This window comes from Lytechinus pictus, chromosome 10 (genome assembly GCF_037042905.1).
Source record: "Lytechinus pictus isolate F3 Inbred chromosome 10, Lp3.0, whole genome shotgun sequence".
Taxonomy (NCBI): domain Eukaryota; kingdom Metazoa; phylum Echinodermata; class Echinoidea; order Temnopleuroida; family Toxopneustidae; genus Lytechinus; species Lytechinus pictus.
In genome coordinates, this window is record NC_087254.1 from 2,918,311 (window position 1) to 2,939,038 (window position 20,728).

At 36.6% G+C, this 20,728-nt stretch overlaps 2 protein-coding genes across 2 annotated transcripts; one reads left to right on the forward strand and one right to left on the reverse strand.

Annotated features, from left to right (window-relative positions):
* Window positions 1–2,073: 2,073 nt before the first annotated feature.
* LOC129269743 (uncharacterized) lies at window positions 2,074–5,806 on the forward strand. The gene is made up of 2 exons (XM_054907238.2): window positions 2,074–2,733; window positions 3,365–5,806. The coding sequence occupies exons 1-2, from the start codon at window positions 2,325–2,327 to the stop codon at window positions 4,423–4,425; spliced, it is 1,470 nt and encodes a 489-aa protein (XP_054763213.2). The 5' UTR covers window positions 2,074–2,324; the 3' UTR covers window positions 4,426–5,806.
* A 5,888-nt stretch (window positions 5,807–11,694) lies between these two features.
* On the reverse strand, window positions 11,695–20,588 carry LOC129268956 (endonuclease III-like protein 1). Its single transcript, XM_054906407.2, has 4 exons — window positions 19,426–20,588; window positions 18,750–18,920; window positions 16,801–17,066; window positions 11,695–14,677 (listed from the first exon to the last, which is right to left on the reverse strand). The coding sequence occupies exons 1-4, from the start codon at window positions 20,140–20,142 to the stop codon at window positions 14,512–14,514; spliced, it is 1,320 nt and encodes a 439-aa protein (XP_054762382.2). The 5' UTR covers window positions 20,143–20,588; the 3' UTR covers window positions 11,695–14,511.
* Window positions 20,589–20,728: the final 140 nt, after the last annotated feature.

Below are 20,728 nucleotides of genomic sequence, written 5' to 3' on the forward strand. Positions count from 1 at the left end.
TGATGTTGGTCAGACTCATATATGGCTTAAAAAATAGATAAGTGCACAAAATAACACCAATTGGATGGAGATACGTTAATTTAGTCCTGAAAATAAGAGAAAAAAAACCGCCAATTAGAACCAAATATACTCATACAAAACTTACAGGGATGTGACACAAAATTACGTAGAAAGTAAGGAAGCATAGTGTAATTAAGCTAGTTTTAAATTTTGAAGTTGACTTCACTCTATGTGCAAACACAATAAAATACATCAGAACCCACGACATGATATAAATCAGACAAGGCATAATCATTCATCTAAATTGAAATGAAAATCCATATTTCATTGTTCGAAATAGACATCAGCATTGAAATACTCCGAAAATTTGTTTTGCCCAATTGATCCTGGGCCCGGCAGCCGCTGGGCAGCGCCAGATCGACGAGGCTCTACTCGTTGCTTGTTGAACGCCAAACAGGGTAGCAGCAATTAACTCCCATCTTTTAACGTCTTTTGGTCTGACGTGGCCGATGTTTAAACCCGACCTCCCGGTTGAGAGACGGACGCTCTACCAACTGAGCCAACACAGCGGGAATAGAGCGAGTTGAAATGAAAGGCAATTATGTGAAATATGGTGGAATATTGGGTCCAACGGGCAAAAGTGGATAGTCGAGCAAAATCGGAGGAAATATCTCAATTTATCCTATTAGGAAAGGCTCTATAGCACTGGATTTACAGAATATACAAATTCAATGGTAAAACGGTAGCGCATCAAACGTTATATACTCTTTAAAAATAGACAAACACATTTGATAACCAGTGTTTGACTGATTCAGCATGTTCAGTGGTAAGAAGAGTATTACATAGGGATAGGACGGGGGCTTTGGGCGAGATGTGGGAGGTGGGGCTGTACTAAACCCAATAATAATATGGGTGAAGGTAGGCCGACGACCGACATCCGTGACATAACAATAAAAATATCGCTGTACTTGTTTAGGGGGTCAATTCAGGGAACTTGCCAAGTGTATCGTTTTGTTTCCAATACTTGTTAAGGGTATGGTTTCACACGCCAATACTTGTTAAGGAGTGCATTTTCAGAAAATGGAAAATACGTGTTTATTGTGCTTTTCGAGACCCCATGGTCGCAAATGGTATCCACTCGTCAATGGAGGTACCCCCCCCCCCGGGGCGGCGCCATGATTTTAGATAAGGTGCATGTGTGGCCACCTGGGGTCGACCTTCATTCTCAAACTGAAGGAATATTATGGGTATTAAGAGTTGCATGGCAATGACCTCTCTTTATACTCTTCTTCCTAGGCTTGTTCATTTCCCATCTTCTATTTTTTTCTTTTCTTCATTACTAAAAAAAAATTATCGGGGCAGTACCCCTTCCCCCCTCAGCGGGGCGTCACCACAATCCCACTTGACTACTGGCTCATAATTATTCCCACGGCCTACAAAGACGTCAGACTGGTACATGTAGCAAATAGCACGAGAAGTCAAATTAAATGAGTTTAACGACAGTCGTTTCTAAAATATTTTACTTTGTATTTTATTTATTAAATTACGGTTAAAAACCCTGTTTTCAGCAAGAAGCTGCTTTTCAGCAAGGCCGTGGACAAATGATAATAACGAATAATAAATATATATCGTTCGATTTGTTCTAGGTTTCATTTTAGATTTTATTGGAAGAAGTTTAGGGACAGTGTGTTCTATAAGGAGTAAAAACACTATACGATATTAGAATCATTAGCATCAGGAATGAATTGAGATTGATGCGTCTGCATGAGCAACGGACCGGTTTCGTGTAAAGTGAAACTAAAAACACTTAGTTACAAGTAATAGCAATATCTTCATATACAATCATTGAAGCAATAACAGTAATAAAGTAATAACCACTTGGTACCACTGAACACTGCTATAAATAACCGCTGACGAACTTGAGTCTGGGAAATTCTGAATGTTCTTCCTTGTGTTGCTAATTTGCATAACCATCACCTGAACAATATCTGATTCGTTCGTGGTATCATTGATGGGCGGGAAATATCGAATGTCCAATAGTTTTGGGTTATGATATCATTACCACCCTTCTACACTTGTCTGATAATTTGTCACAGTAAAAGATACGGAAATATATTTCTCCAGACCTTATATACTTAAGCTTTGTTGAAATAAGACAAGACTGAAAACGAAAGCAAATTTGATTTACGATACAGAGACATAACCATCATTTATTTGATGATAAAGCTTCTGTGTGTCTCGACTGAATAATAGCATCCTTTTGAGAACTAACCTCGGCTGATTTTACATACTCCTTGAACGTAACATCAAGTTCGTATTGCAAGATGGAGACTCATTTCACTCTACATGATGAAAGATCCCATCTCCTAGAGCATGATCTTTATGATAGTTTCTTCATGGATCAGTCCAGAACATGGCATCCTCAATCAATCAAGCAACGTCCGAAAAGCGGTCCTGGGGATAGATTTCCCCTGCCGCTGGTCACCCAAGTCACTCTGGGGTTCCTAGGTCTCTGGAGTCCGCACCGAAAAACGGAATCACCGACAGCCATCTCGTCACATTCCGCTTGGGGGGAAGACACATTGAGCGACAACAACTGCGGGATCCAACAAGGAGACGACAAGGACGATTCTTCCAAACAATATGTCGATAGGAATGACAGCAGGTACTCTTACGACAGGGATGGTGACGGTGGAGATCGTTCAAGGAAAACATTGACGTTTGATCGAAAGAGTAGGTATCGATTTGTAAGGATTTTTGTTAACTTCAATCAATCTTAGGCTACCGTGTCATCAAAATTCTTACGAGCATCACACCTTTATAATGATGAGTCAGGGATGCCCATAATTTTCACATGTGATTTTCCAAATCTGGGTGGAATGTCATTTCATCTATGCAAATAGCTATCAACATTAATTTGTTCTTCCTATGATAAAGCAATAGCACATCATAATTATGTTTGCGCGGTTAACGTTTCGTTGTTAGATTCTCGTCGTCTCATTGGTTGAAACTTGAAAGGTAATAAATTGTTCACCCATTTCTGCTCCATGCATTTTCAAAACTAAATTTGTCTTTTACGAATAAAATAAATAAAAAACATTAGTAGTCGGTCTTGGCAGGACTGGGGCTACCCTTTCCATTGAGATTCAAATATGATTCACTGGTCTTGATGTGCAAGTGCCATGTTTGAAAAGTGGCCCAGAATAAAAAAAAATCGAACTTTGACGTAAATTCTGTCGCCTGACCATCACAAGATGACCAAACACTTGCTTTAGACACATAGCTAATTCTGCGTCATATGGGTAATATAAGAGAAATTTCCCTTATTAAAATCGTAACATTTTTCTTTTTTTCTATTTCACAGAACGGTTGATCGCTGTCAACATTGGCGCTTTCTCGTACCTCATATTATGCTGTTCCCTGATGGCGTACAACTTCATTAGCTACATGAAATTCTACTGGGGGAAGAAAGAAGACGTTCTCCATCTCGTATCGTACTTCACGTACCTCTTCGAGGTCATGGTCATACCATTTTGGTGTTTCTACGCTCGAATTCTCTACCTGGTTCTTGGTCATCGCTATCGGGAGTACTATCCTCTCTCTCCTGCGTATCTTTCAAATCGCGTGGCGGTTCTGAAGGATTCCCGCTTCGGCGCCAAATGCCTCTCTTGGTTTCGTTTAATTTTCTTTCTGGTGTGGCCGCTAACCAATGTCTCACTTCGCTTTGTCAACGACTACTACTTCAAATCTTGTCGCACCCTTACAACCTATAAAGAAACCACCCACTGGTGCGCTTTCTTTGGATACATATTCTATGGTAGTTTTTGCTACCTCGTCTACATTGAACGCCGATCGTTTGAATGTGAAGTTCATCAGATTGCTACTTTCGCCCGCGAGCAGGCAGCGGGTAATAACGTTGATCTTGTCCGCGGGAGAATTTCACAATTCTACAAGAATTACAACGTGCTGCGTCGACTCATCGGGGCGTGGATGGCTTTCTCCATTGTTGTGGCGACTTGGGGAATTACTGCCCATATCATTTGGAATTACCTCATTTTCAGCGATAGCAATATCGACCCTCAAAATATCCCGATGTTGAATTTCCTCAATGTGCTGATCGGCTCACAGAAGATTATGTTCTTCGTCGTTCCATTTTACGCAATCGGTGGGCTCAATCTAGAACACGTCTGGAAGCGTTTGAAGTACGAAATTGTAAAATGTCGACAGTACGACTATGACGAATACTGGACGGCCATTAACAGATACATATATGAGATCAATGTCGACTACTCAGGTGACCTTACGCCAACGCTGATCTTCAGTGCCATCGGCTTTTACCTGGGTCATATCGGGAAGGATTTCCAAGAGCATACAAGATGGAACTATCCAATGACCGACTGCCTTAATGGAACACGTTACAAATAGAGTCGATGTACTGTTCCTTCGAGTGCCAGCGTGACACCAAAGCGACAGTTAGAAAAACCACTGTTCAAATTACAAACTTATTTAGATATCCACTAGCTAATCACTAGCTAACCTATAGCTTTACCTGGTTTTATATCAGACCAACACAAAACTTAATAAAACAAGCTGCTGATCCTGGAATGAATCTCTCTCGATGTGAAATGCTGTCAATTCTGTAAGCCGACATTAGATATTATTGTAAAAGAAAGTCAACGTGACTTGTGTTACAAACACCAAAACCAGCACCAATCGACGGTCAAATCACTCATTGTGATGGATTCACATTCAATGTTGATATCCAGTGAGGAAACTCTTAACAAAAAATTCATGACGTAACGATAACACAATTCCTAATGGCACAATTAAACCTAGGGAATTTTGCAACCGCAGTGCAGAACGCTTTCGGGAACACAGAGAATGCATTATCAAAAGCCCTTCGCGACAATGAAGTGATTGGAATAGAAATATAAAATGATTAAACAAATTTATAGCTAATCATCAAAGTCATATGTAAAAAAAGTTATATTACTTGTTTTTTTCATGAATAACATGCAGTTTCATATCATATACAGATTTTGATTTTTCTAACAATTTGTAAGCTTTAGTTCAAGTAATTTCAACTTACTCAGTAAATCGTGAACGGATGAGAAAAAACATCGATTTGCTTCATGTGTATATTAGTACATACTCAAATGTATATTTAGTTGTGCATGTCATGTAGAGTAGAGTCATTCAGAGTAGTTACATGTCTAATTTCATTAGCCGTAATACTAAATTGTATACAGAAACTGTTTAAATACTTTGTGTTTATATTCAGTCAAACTTAAAATGGGATAAACAAATTTCAGATATTATAAAAAGGTGTAAAAATCTAAATCTCTTAAAAAAACCCTCACTAAAATAACTGGCTACCAAAAAGGAAAAATGTCTCAATCTCATTAAGAAATGTTCCAAACTTTGCTCAAATAAAGTGCAAAACAGATCGTTTTAGAAAAAGTGCAATACCATATTTCATTGGTCTACTAAATTCTGAATATTTTGTTACTTTCATAGCCTTGAAATCAACTCAAATGTTTGCCATTGTTTTAGTCTCCATTTCAATCCAATCAATATTTGAATTTTTAATTGTCTAATATTCATCACTTTTTGATATTGTATATACATATATAGTTTTTTTTTCAATTCTACTTTATTATAAATCATTACATGTACCTGTTTAAATTGTAATTGTTGCTTTTACCCCTGTATGACCTGTAAACATTTTATTGTAAACATGCTAATTTCAGCCTTTTGGTTGTATAACATGTATTGTTTTTATACGAAATAAACCATGATTGAATTGAATTACATTATTTATGTGGTAGGCCTACATATTGGGGTAGAGATCCCATCCCATTGGAGGTGACTGCTCCCCTGTCCCCTGCTCGGCAATATCTTGTTTTAGCAATCGAGACGGGATGGATTCTACAACCTAGGAAATCTATTGAAGCAGCTCGTCAGAATACAATGATCAGTTGATGACTTTGTTGATAATTGGTGAACCGGGACAGCTGATCGTCGTAAGTCTCTGAGCTGATGAAAAATGCAAATAATGTCGTTTTGTCCAGAGTCCAGGACGAATTTGCTGTTTTGATTCACCGATTTTCGACAAAGACTGCTTTGTCATGAAGGGCTTTTGACACTAGAATTTCTATGTTGTAGAATGTGTCCTCGTCGCATGCGAAAACTCCCTTAGTTTTGGGCAAAAACGGAGGATCTACTCCTCACAATCATGTATGGCGGTTGAACGCACCGGGTTATGGGTGTATAGCAATATGCATATCATCAGTATGTCAAATGTGTTCTTTCTGTTACTAAGTTGTGAATTAGTCATTAAAAGGGCGGGGTCAATAGGCAATGCAATACATTCACAATGATTGCACTTTAGCAAAATAATTGAATGGATAAAAGAACGGTTACAGCGGAATTGTATTTTGATTTGAGTGCAGGCAACTCTAATAAGAAGACTTTTAATAATCGAAAGGGAACAATTATTGATTTCCAGGTTTCCTGTCATACTTAAAACTTGGAAAGGCGATTATTGTTTAGCGATCAATAGATTAAAAAATTGTTTGTTGAAGATTAATGGCCATCTCATCAATAACAATTAGGAGAATGATGCGTTTCGATTGTTCAACAATGATTATGAGGTCGTTTGTACAAAATCATTATCACATCAATCGTTTAAAAAAAAAGATAGATCGGATCGAGGGAATGTATAGCTTAACGACAAATAAAATGTAAACATTGTCATTGTAAAATATAAACATATACCCTTCACGGAACTCTCCAAATTTTCACTTAATGAACCCAAAATTGCTTATTGCAAAGAGATCCTTAAGACACCACGGTCCCGATTCATGGAACTCTCTACTAGAGTCTATCAAAAAATGTTCATCTCTTTACTCATTTAAGACAAATGTTAAATCCATGTTATTATCAGAATATTCAGAGTGAGTTTGTTTTCTGTGTCAGAATCTCAGTTAATCATTAAATCACTTTCCCTGTGATTTAATCATCACCAAATACTCTTCCATGACCACCCACCATCATCACTATCGATCATCATCTCCATCATGGCCCTCATTTTCACAATTATCATCCTCATTCTTATCATCTCCATCTTCATCATAGTAAAATTATGAACAAAATAATATATCCATTCTGCTGTATAAATGTATTTATTAATCTAATGAGATTTATTCCGGGGTTGTCATTTTTTTCAAGCATTCATGCATATAATGACTATCCTCCTGCAAACTGTAAATGTTATATTTGTTTTCGTTGGTAGTAGATCATAATTGTTTAGAATGACTTTTTTATTTAGTTTTTTTTCTTTATGTTTCATACCAAAATCAATAACCGATATAATGTTTATTATGTAATGAAAATTGAATTGTATACGAATGTTATGAATGCAGAAGAAAACAATAAATCAAATCAAATCAAATATTTGTCTCTTATATTTTCTAGTGACATTGAAATGCATGTAACCGAGGAGCGGGGCTTGTTATGAAGCTGCATGGTGTGATGTTCGACATGTACACAGTAAACTGTTTAAAATTTGATACATACTGTTTACGATTTGAACCTTATACATTAGTTGTTCAACAGTTCAAACGACCATGTTTAGTTTTTTGAGAAAGATCTATTAAAAATAAAAATTTGTTGTTTCAGATAAACTATTGAACGTTTAAACAAGTAATGTGAGATCACTGGCGGACCTGGGGGGGGGGGTGGGAAGCCGGCCCGTGTCCCCCCCCCCTCCCCTTTGAGAAGCAAAATTAAAATTTGTAATGTAAAAATGCCCTTAAAACACAAGTGTGCCCCACCCCCCCCCCCCCCTTGAAAGTGAAGACTTTTTTTTGCTTGTCAAATTTTTCCTCGGAAATATGTGCCCCCCTTTTAGAAAATCCTGGATCCGCCCCTGTGTGAGATTGATAGTAAACAGACAGCATTGTATGAGAATTTTAAACAGCACATTTACCGTGTATGGTTGTACTCTGGGTGACACCTTACGGGATGACAGCCCTTCTATTTTTTTTAATGAAAATAGAGGAGAAAGGAGGGAAATCAAAATGCTGAAAATTTGATCAAAAACGGATAACAAATAACAAAGTTATTGAATTTTAAAGATTTGCATTATTCCGGTGAAACAGCGCTAGGCATGTGTTTATGAATATTCATTAGGTGGGCTGATGATGTCATATCCCCACTTGTTCTTTTGTATTTTATTATATGAAATTAGGTTTATTCAATTTTTTTCTACCAAGATCTGAAACAATTGGATTGACAACTGATTAAGTGCATTAGTTATTTATTGCCGCAACTTATTTCATCATAATGGAGACACACCATTTACACATGTAAGAACAAATAAAAAATTGTGATTTCATGTAATAACATATTAAGTAAAAGGAAAGTGGGGATGTGACATCATCAGCTCACCTAATGAATATTCATGACGATGTGCATATAAATGTTTTCACAAAATATTGATAATCTTTAAAATTCAATAACTTCATTATTTGTTATCCGATTTTGATGAAATTTTCAACATCTTGCTCTGTGAAATTTTACTCTATTTATTTAGATATAAATATTTTCAGCCCGGACCATCCCTTTAATTTGTGATAACTTTCTTATTTGTGGGTGAATAGTGAGAAAGGGGAAGGAGAGAGAGTCGAGGAAGGGGGAGGGAGAGAGAATGGTAGGGGGTGGTCTTGGGGGTTGAGTGGAAGGAGAGGTTGGAAGAAAATCTCTTCAATCAACTCTCAAATGTTTTTTTTTTTTTTCTGATAGAATATAGAGTGCATACAAGTGGGGATTTTAATTATGGCCTTCAGTTGCGATGAAATTCGATCACGAGGAGTGTTAAGATTACTTATTCGGTCTCATGTTTACAGCATCCATTCTATTTTAGGAAACACAGAACAGGAAATACAGAACTCGTTTTGCTTATCCATCTCCTTTTTAGTTTGGACTCCAGACTAAAAAGAAGATAAAGTAAGGAGATGCTAACCTCTGTGTTACGGAGTCAATAAGGACTATTTTTTAATCTGTCAATGTTGATTGCTATAAAAAAAATCAATCTAAAGTAATTACAAATAATAAATATTTAAAATAGTTACGGGGTGGTTAATAAGATGAATTAACTTAGTACTCAGAGCAATTTTCCACTTGTGAAAATGAAGAGGTGTGTCTCCTTTCGTTTCAACAGAGCTAGTACTTCAGGTCCTTGCTACATTTCAACAGAGCTTTGAAATGAGACCTTTTCAAAACAAGCCCTTTTCAGAAACCTTTTTTTTAAGTTCCATTCCAAATCACTTCGTTGTTTCAGTTATTGACAAATTCTGTTTGCAATCTAATATTTTGAAATTCACTATTTCGAACTCATTACTTCGAAAGGATTTTACAGGCAGCAATTGAACCATCTGAAAAAAGGAGACTAAATCTTGGTGAAAAGAGGTATTTCTTAGCTGGTCACTCATGAATCTACGTTGAAATAGGTCATAGCAAGTTACAAAGATCCCGGTATATATATCAGCAAAAATTGAAGAATAAAGAATAATAATGTCATAAGCTTCATTTTAAAGATAGGAGGTAAGTCGGGTTTAGCCTCGAATGGCCTCGATCTAGAGGTCAATCACTTCGATCTAGCGGTCAGTTACCTCAGAATATTTATATTTGACTCCATGTGTTGAAGATAACACATGCAATCTCGTACAAAATGATGTAATTAAGCTCCCTACATTCGCAGAACATTGGTAATTAATAAAACACATTGACCTTTGATGATGGTGAAATTAAGGTCAGTGATGCAAATTTGTTTTGTTTGCATTACATATATTATGAGCAGGGTGCATGCACAATATTTGAACACAGAGGCCCGTATTCTGAAGTCGGGTTTAACTTAAACTCGGGTTTAAAGTTGTGGTTTAAGTATGGCGAGCCAAAAGTATCAAATTTTTTATTAAGTTGTATGTTTCTTATGTTTACTGTGCTCTTTCCTGATTCATCGATGGTGAAGACAATCATCTATTTATACTTGCTACACAATTATGAATGATTTGAGAGCCGAATGAGCTGAAGTTTGATATCTCTACTGTTAGTAATTATGTAACAATTGGCTGTCCATACTTAAACCACAACTTTAAACCTGAGTTTAAGTTAAACCCGACTTCAGAATACGGGCCAGAGATATTGAAGTACCCATTAAAGGCAAGAAAGATAGGATGATACCCTTTTACTGACAAATGTTTTAGAGATTCAGTCCTTTTTTATCAAACTTTGTTCAAATTTCCACTTTACCGCTTCCATCACCGTAAGACAGAAATGTTTTCAGGGGATGGGGGCAGGAATTAAGAATAAATATTTCTGAAGAAACTCAAAAGCAAGGAAGCGAAGCAGAAGAGCTTGTCATTGGGGCGATTTTGTATATTCCAAAGTGAAATTGAAGTTTTTGAGGGCACACTTTTGGTGATTTTTTTTGAAAATTTAAAAAAAATGTACATGTAAGTTTCCAATATTTCTTCCCCCCCCCCTCTTTTATATCTTTTAAGAGTCAATATCAAGAAGTTTGCAATAAGTTTTGCATGAGAAGGTATCACACTATCATACACATACACTCCTACATCACCCCTCTTTCTCTCTCTCTCTCTCTCTCTAACACACACACACACATCCCACAAAACCACCACCCTCCCCCCCCCCTTCCCCACAAACACACATACATGAAATAAATTAAAGGTCTTGTCAACACAAACACTAACAATGGTGGCAGTCCCTGAAACCTAAGATGATTTTTTTTCAAAAATATATTCATGAAAACAGTTTGGTACATAATATGTGAACAAAACATATTAATCTGAAAGATCACACATAATCATAAAAAACCCTAGAGACAAAAACATGTCCCAGTTGAAGGATCATCAATATGAAATGTTTGACATTAAACACTCACCTTTGTTAAGATTACAAAACACCATGATGAAAGAGCACTCTACTCGATCATTTCACCAAAAAAAAAAAAAGAATTTAAATGCTTTCATATCATATCATGTTTTTGAAAATATTTCAGCATCTGTTGAAAATACCAGTTGCTAAATGCATGATTTACAATATGGTCTTTTCCTCAATAATTATCTTTCATGTGGGGGTCTTCCCCACAAGCATAGGTCCAAGAGGCCAAGGACTATGTTTATCAACATTAAAATCATTTTCTTCATAGCTTAATCTTATAAACTTTGCTTTAGGGTTCGAAACATGCACTGGAGATACATAATTGGCTTTTACTTGGTTTATACATGTATAACTAATTGTTTTCCAGAGTCAGTTTACATTGAAAATCAGAACGGTTGGCCTCCTGGATCCCCCCTTTTTTTATCTGTACCTGAAAATAAATCAAAAGTTTATCAATAGCCAAATCAAATAAATAATAAAACAAGTCCAAAATGGATAGAGATCCGGGATTAAGGGAAATAGTTCACTCAAAAATTGTATTGAACATTTAATTGTATCTCCTGTCATCTTTATTGATTTCCTGCTAAGGAGTACCTGGGAAAAACCCAAATTTAATTATAAATTGGTTCAGATTCAAGGAGGAAGTCCACCCCTAGAATTAGGTTACAAGAAAAAGCAGAAAATGTGAAATACTTAAATGCTGATTTCTAAAATATACCATAAAAACAGGTGACATCAAATGTGAGCTATATAAATTCTACATATCAATTTGTTTAATTGCTCATGCTGAACTTATGTGTCACTGATGTGTAGAATGCACATGAAAAATGAAATACAATATTTTTTATTGTCAATGAAAACAAAACACATATTGGGGGAATTACTTGTATGTGTTGCTCGTGACAAAATCGAAAGCTTTCATCCTGGTCAAAACTTTGAAACAATCAATGTATTGCGCAATGGTTGCAGATCCTTGAACAGAACATCTAAAAGGGGCCAAAGGGGGTATAACCTTGGTAATGTAACGAATCACATAAAAAGAAAAAATGGAATAATGGACATTTTGAAATAAATCAGAGGAATGAAATTAGATCAGTAAGATGGTAAATATGAAATTGGCATTTTGGTTAGTACATTGTGACACTTGGTAGCCATGCCCATACTTTCATCATTAGCACCTTTTCTCTTGGGGCATTAATCAAAATATAACATACAGAATGTGTCATCATAAGAGAAAAATATATGTTCTGACAATGAAAAAGACAAAGAAAAGGATGTGAGCATTGGACAAGCAGAGTTATTTTCCTTCCTTATAAATAGCACTATGGCATTATCTACATTGCGAGTTTAAATCTGAATAAGTAAAAAGAATACAACAACATTTAAACATTCAAAGCTTCTTTTTTCATTGATTGTCCAATTTTGTTAACTCTTTCACTTTTCTACTTCTCTGAATTTTCATTTGGTTTGTATTCTTCTTTCACTTTAAGCAGGGCGGGGGGTGCATCATTGGTGAGGCTGGGTAATTTTGCCTTCATCAAAAGATCTCCCGCTTAGCCTGATTTCAATGTTATGTTAACTGAAAAATACATTCCAGATAACACCATAATCACTTTAAGCACATTACAGTCAACACTTTGGGGGTATGCTAGTAATAGTAACGATTGTCTTTCTTTTTTTCCCTGAATACCTCAGGGATTATATCTATTTATCAAGGTTTCCTTTATGAAAGAGGTGTCTAACTAATCCTCTCAGATGTTGATACAGACAAAAGAGACAGATGATTCACTAGGATTTCTAAGGTTTCTAATTTCAGCAAAAAAATGTGGGAATCTATTAAGTGCATATATATGTGTGTAATATTCAACAATTTTCATACTTAAAAAATATAACCTTTTAACAAAGTAACTTACGACATGTAGGAAGCAATCAAATGACTGTAATGATTCAATGAAAGCAGAGATTTCTGAGATACTTTAGTAGATGTAATTCAACTTTGATAAAGAATAATAAAAAAATGAAATATGATATCACTAAGATAACACCTTTGCACTACTGTAAGTTATAGAAAGACACAGAATTCTGATGTATTGCCAGTGGTGAACATGTTAATTACCTGGGTTTTCACTCCTAAAGTATCTTTCTCTGAGGGAGAACATTCCCAAAATACTCTTTAAAAAACTGACATTTTAAAAAGAGACCATCAAGAGTGAAACAATTCTTTAGATGAAAAATTAACTTGTAGTTTTGTGCACTGATTGATCACAATTAATCCATAGTTTTATCAAATAATGAAAACATGCGCTAAAAATTCCACACACATATATCCCTTGAATCATTACATATCAAAATTATTTCAAAACATAGCCATAAATAGTTACATCAAAGCATCATCTTATAGGATATCCTTATTCAGTTAAGTGTCAGGGATTTTTATGGGGGCCCTTTTTTTTGGGGGGGGGAGGGGGGGGGGTTAGAAGGGTGTGGGAGTAAGACCTCATTATGGGTAAATGTTAATCACACCGTTGTCAGTCATATTATAACCATCTTTTTTTTAAAGTGAATTTAGGGCAACTTAGTGGTTAAAATAATCTTTGGTTTTGAATGAAATTTGGGTCCTAAAATCACTTTCACAAAACTGTGCTGATCGTAGGCTCAAGCCAAATATCACTCAAGTCTTTGGGCTATTCAATTTCACCTTTGATGATTATTACACTGACAGTGAAGAGCTGTTTAGTTTGTATCGTTCAGAAAACACTTTCATGCAAATGACATTTTCTGATGAATAATTGAGAACTATCTGCACCTATCTTCAAAATTTTGAGATCTCGCTCCTGCAACACATTAGCGATTGTTTGAGTTGATTTTACGATTGCTTGCACTGATCATTATGTGCAAATATCATACAAACCCTATATATGATCAATCACCTCTTTGCTTTTCCAAATCGATACCATGGAAAAGATAATCTCACAAGATCAATGTAGAAAGGCCCGAGTTGAAGACACTGAAAGAATATACTACAAAACCTGTCACACTCGCAATCCAATTCAAGTTTTACTTTCACACACTTTATCATCCAGTCTCTAAAGGAATAACCCTGAAACTACGGGAACTAGGGCCATGGAAACAAATTTTTTCACTGGGGGTGCTGATATAAATTTGAAAAGCCCCCCCCCCCCCCAAAAAAAAAAAGCTTTTAAAAATGGAGGTCAAATTGGTCCCCAGAAATTTGAAAAGTAAGAGAAAAAAAATGGTTTCACTGTAAAAATAAAGGTCATTTTAGTTATGATTTTTCATTTTTACAAACCTCCCAGAATACTTGGGGGTGCTGCCTATGGAAAATAATACATGCAGCACCCCCAAGGAAAATCTTGGGGGTGCTTCAGGGGTTGCTTCAGCACCCAAGCACTCACGCTTCCCAGGGCCATGACTGGAACCCTGTGTTCCCTGTACAAAACCTATGGGAATTACATAAGTCAGTAGTCAACAGATTAACCAGTTCTCTCCAAGAGAGGATCTCTCTTGGAGAGATCCTCTATTTTATTACTTCTTCACAGGACTCTTTTTGACAGGGCTCTTTCTTCTGATCTCTTGCTTACCAAAAGGACAGATATCCTTATTAAGGCACTCAAAGCATTTTGGTCCCACAGGTAGACATGTCTGCTGGCCAAATCCAACAAGAAGAACGTTGACCTCACTCCACATATCCCTGCAGTTTAAATGAGTGAAATCATACAAAATTACAGAAATCATGATGAATCATTGAAAATTTTCAATCTATTTTGTTTAGGAGCTACAAGGAGATTCACTTAACAGGAAATGTTGCTTATGTGCTTAAGAGTTGTTATAAATGTATGAACAAGCATAAAAACAGAAAGCCCAAGGTTCAACACTGTCTTGTAGAGGGGGAAAGTATATACTGCTACATGTACTTATTGAAGCCTGAGTACATAAGCAAAGAAAAGTTCTATTTTCTTTCTCTTCTCCTAGCTGTGAAGTACAAATTATGTTATCTTAAATCTTACCAACTTCTTAGTGAATTCTCCATTCTCGACACTAAATATTGCCTGAAGCTTTTTTTTAAAGAAGATATGCACTTGATCAAATTAGGTCATTACTAAGAGCAGGATAAGTTTAGCCAATCTAGCATGGGCGTAGATCCGCTCGCACTTTCTATTCATTAGGGGGAATGGCGCTTTGTATTATGACATAATATCCCCCAGATGAATAGAACTTTCTGTGGATCGACACCATTGCATCGCAATCTAGTTATGTTTACCTTCTAACTTAATATCATAATTGTATTTCAGCATCAAGACTGGTGCCTTACACATCACATTTTTCAGGAATATTCCATGAAATCTAGTCTGCAGATATGAGAGAACTTCATACTCTTGGAGGCCTTCAATTTTGATATTTTCAGGCAAGACCATTAATTACAGGTATCTTTTAAGGCATACTTCTGTATTACAGCACAAATGGGAAATATGAAAAAGGCATACAAATATCCAAGGTCACTCAGAGGGGCATCAAGGACAATCTGCAGGGCATCAAACACCATGGCTTTGGTCGCCTACGATTACTTTAATCCCCGTGGGCCTTGTGTTTGGGGTCCTACCACTAGGCTGAGGGTCCACGAGGCCCAGGATTGTACATTTACCAAGCTAATTTACTGCTTAGTCTAACCTTATAAACCTTGCTTTCTGTTTCAAAACATGCCCTGAATGTGAGTACACATGTAGCTGGCTTACAATTGTGTGGTTTAAATGACTAGTGTTTTCAAGAGTGCATATATAATTCTTTTTATATCGAAGATCAGACCAAGTGAAAAATATTTTGATATAGGCGAACGTATGTAACACTCGGCCTCGTGGACTATCCCCTTCTCTTTATGGCACATTTCTATATTAAAGCAGCACAAACGGAAACATTAAAAAGTGCACACAAATATCCAAGGCCAATGAGAGGAGCAATGGCACCAATCAATATAGAATCCAAGGACATTTGCCTTGGTGGTCATATGGTCTTGCGGATAAATTTAACCCTAAATCTCCCGGGGTATTTTTATTCTTGTCATTCCGGGGGGGGGGGTGGGGGACCTCGCCCACAGATCGCCCGAGCGATGCAAAAATTTGCACGCTGATAGTGTGCGATGTAATCTACAAGGCTGTATGGTAAAATTTTCCAAAATAATGAGATTTTTCTTTTATATGAATTAATTATGCTAATATATGCATATATCATACTTTTTGCTCTAATTCACTAAATAAAGCTCCTAGAATGCTAATTTTTGGTAAAAATATTCTTTGTAGCATTCTTAACAATCGCAATTTAAAAAAAATTTGGTGTGGAAATCAATTTCTTATGTATTTTATTGTTTTATGAATTTCTTATGCATTTCTCTGTTTTTTTACTTTTTGTTTTTTATTGTTTTTTCAATGGAAATGGTTCTAGACTTAATTCTGATCATAAACAAGGGAAAATTAATTAAGTTTAATCAGTAAAAGTAGAAATAATGATACATTTATGAATTTTGGCTAAATACACAATTTGCATTGGATTTGTACATGAAATCAAGTTTATGAGCAATTTTGGGTCTGACATGCACTTACATAATGTTGCATAATGTCGTAACCGCGTACCCGGGCGTCACAAATTTGGTCTCAAAATTTGCGCGAGACTTGAAAGTAAGAAGTCAGTCAGCGGCGAGGTCAAAAAATTTCGCGCAGCAGATATATCACGAAAATTGTCGAGGAGGGGCCATTATGGCCCCCCCCCCCTAGGAGAATTAGGGTTAAGCCCTGTTCATTTCTTAAAGGTAAATTCAGTTACCTCGGAAGCCAATCCTCCAGTGCCACCCTGGTGTCTTCAGGAGCTTTCGTCTCTTTTTTGACCCACTTGAGCCTGTTACTGATGCGATGGACGTGGGTGTCCACCCCGATCCCTGTGACTTGGTTCCATCCCACATCCATGATGATATGGGCCATCTTAGGACCAACCCCTGGAAGTTGGACCAGTTCCTTCAGAGTTGGAGGAATGTCCCCTTGGTACTGGTCCTTCAAGATCTGTGTGGTTCTCTTGATGTAATCTGCTTTCCTCTGGAATAAAACAAAAATATCATGCTTTCAATGAAAATTATCAATGGAAAAAAACCATCTTAATGCAAGCTACTCTGACAGAAAGATGAAAAATTAAAGAATCAGATGTGTGAAAGTATGAAATTTAATAAATTATACATGTATCACAGTATTATGAAAGAATATCATATTATGTATTTGCACATTATCATACATGTAAACTCAGACTCGCAAATAATCTGAGGCTTCTGGGGCCCAATTCATAAAACGTGTTATTAAAAAAAAAATATACAGTTAAAAGCTACTAAAATCCTTATATCTGATTGGCTGATGCTAAATAGAAACTGTGCATTTGTACTACAACAAGTCTTTATGAAACAGGCTCCAGGTATATTTCAAGTACAGATGCTTTCGATGGAAATTTTGAAAGGAATTATTCTGAAAGGAGGATGAAAAGTATAAGTGACATTTAAAACATGTAATTCAGAGTCAGAAGACACTATTTGCCCATTATTGGAGTAAAATAGAATGCAAAAATGAATTTGATCTGGAGAGAAAAAAGTTAAGAAAACAATCCCCCTACACATAAGTTAAATTGAATCAAACCAAAAGTTAATAAAATATCAAACAGCTCTCAATGAAACAGATTCAGATATAAGACAAGCTGCTCTTATGTGTCCTCTGCAAACTTGCAAATATATTTAGTTCACTTTTCCAACATACATGTAACTCAATAATGCAGAACACTGGCAAACATGTAGAATAACTTGCTTACACTGGCAACTGAAACATACAAACCCTTGGTTTTCGCAATTCGCATGGTGCATAATGCAGAGTCTGAAGTAGAGAGACTATGTACGTACTGTGGCTGGCTCTACTTATTTGACACAGACAGGGCCTTTGGCATACTAGTCTTTACTCTAGACCTGTTATTGGTTTAAGTGTCAAATATGAGAGTGCGCTTGCAGAATAACTAAAACATGCCTCATTTCAACACATCTTAAAGAAAAGCTTTGGTGATTACAGTAAAGTAAAAGGATGCCCTGATATTAAAGGAGAATGAAACCCTTTAAACCAGCTGAATCCATATCAAAGAGAAAAATCAAAGAAACATATTGTTGAAAGTTTGAGGAAGATTGAATGAATAATAAGAAAGTTATGAGCATTTTAATGTCAAGATCACTAATGCCATGTAGATCCTCCCATTGGCAATGCAACCAAGATCTGTGATGTCACACACGTACAACTCCCTCATTACTTTAGTACTTATTTCACTTATATTCTCACTTTTATAGTCTATCACAAGGTGAGGTGTTCTCTTTATGAGAGGACAAGTACAGGTTTCACAACATTATATCATTGATGAATTGTTTGTCATATGATTAGAATGAGCAAAAAGAGATGTTTTGGGGTATATTTTCAGTGTCCAAAAGGGGAGAGTTGTTCATCTGTGACATCATAGATCTTGGTCGCATTGCCAATTGGAGGATCTCCATAGCATTAGTGATCTCGATATTCAAATGCTCATAACTCTTCTATTGCTAGTCCTATTTTACTCAAACTTTTGTTGATCTTATTCTTTGATTTTTCTGCTTTCACAAAAGCTAACTTGCTCCAAGAGTTTCATTCTCCTTTAACAACTTAGTAATATGGTGACTGAGATGACGGTGGGGTAGCATGGACAGTAATGCTAACTACATTTACCTTCCAAAAACCAACAGGATAAATGAGTTGCCCAATCTTGGCTTCAGGGGTCTTGAGGATGTTATTGACGGTCAGACCATGATTCTTCAGCTTGGTCATTGCAGCAGAGGTAACTTGATCCTTCGTCTGACTGGAAAGCATAAGCGACAGGAGAACATGGTAGCGGTACACCTACCAAAGAAGAAACAAACCATGTAATAGTAGTATAAATTTTGTCCTATGAGATATAGGCCTAATTTTGATTGGCACGTACATGGCAAAGTGGATACTGTACTTTATCAAAATTAATATACATTTATACACAAGGCTCTTACATAAACCATGGCCCAACCAGGGGCCGAAGCATTGACCCTGTTTTGTGTATGTCATATACAATCAAGTCAAAGTTTGCGGAAGCATTAATGTTTAAATAAACCAAGTTAGATAAAATCAAGTAAAAAAATACCACTTTATTATAGGCACTAAAGTTGAACAAATCTATCTTTAGAATGATAGTATGTTACCATGTAGCTAAGCAAAAATTGACATATGCCCCATCATTGCTTAAACAATAAAGGGGAAAATACAAATTTATAGTCTTGGGGTTGGAAACGTAAAAAAAACAAAAAGAAAATAATGTTATAAAAAATACACAAGGCATAGACCTAGACCTATATAGTAGATCTATAAACTATACCTCGGGAGCTGCAGAAGAGTCACAAATCTTCTCTGCTCCCATGCTGTCAACTGGTGCATCTCTGTTCTTCCTCATCTCACGAATGTTTTCCAGCTGTTCTTTCCACATCACTGGTTCCCAAACAACCTTCATCACCTCATCCTGGGGTTGGGCATCCTCAGGCAAGGCATCCAATGTCTTTCTCTCCCTTACACCTGCCTTTGACGAGTTCCCACCTTCTTCCTCATCAACCATACTCTTCTTTTTGGACTTTTTGTTCTGATGACTCAACTTCTGTTTCCTACTATTCGTCATCTTGGAACTGTTTTCTAAAGTTTCAGATGGTTCAGTGACTTTTAGGCTTTCTAGAATCTTTTCCGAAGTCTGAACTTTTGCCTTCTTGACTGCAGGGACACCTGTTGTTGAGGATTCATACGCAATCTTCACATGTCTCTGTTTAGCATTTGGTCTAGTTCTTTGAGTTTCTTCCCTATTTCCTGTTTCATCATGATGAAATGGTCCATTGACATTGTGTGAAGACTCCTGGCGTCTTGTATTTGTACTGCCTTTGTCTATGGCTTTGGCTTTACCCAAACTCAAAGAGCCTAATTTTCTTGCTTGGGATCTAGTTGCTCTTCCCTGAAAGTAAGGGGACAGGACCAAATCAGCACTAGATGGCGACGTCATCACAGCTCTTCTCATTGACATTGCTCCACAAATGAAATGTGCCACACGCATTAATGTTATTGTTAGCTAGAGCTCAGTCAGTGAAGCTCAGCCTCAGACTCAGTCTTTCAGACTCAGTCTCTCAGACTCAGTCAGAGTAAACTAAGGCTAAGCAACAGGTGAAACTTAGAATTAGATCTAGTTTAGTAATGGGTTTACCCGATCACATGGTTTTCATATTTAGAACTATAACGTTCACTAACACGGCAGCATCCAGTCTTGTGTACGTGTAGCAGATCCAAGTCTGAGCTCTCCTTTGTGCGCTCATGGGTCCTGCATGCTCCATAAAAATATATCAAGTACCAGTAGTCCTCTCGCGCTCGATCCGATTCCCGCCGCTCCATCAGCTGGCGGGACGGCTCCGGCTCCGATTCGATTGCGCGACCGCAGCTGAGTTGTTTTTAAATCTTCCCTACACACGTGCGCATTGTTTACATGTACAACTACAAATATGTCGCGGGAAAGTTCGCCAGACGAAGGAAAATCGGCAACAATAATATTATTTTACGAGTGATAATTTTTAAATGTTTAATAATTTACGTTATAATACTATTGATAATCAAGAAAAAATAAAATACAGATAATTATTTAGTATTTT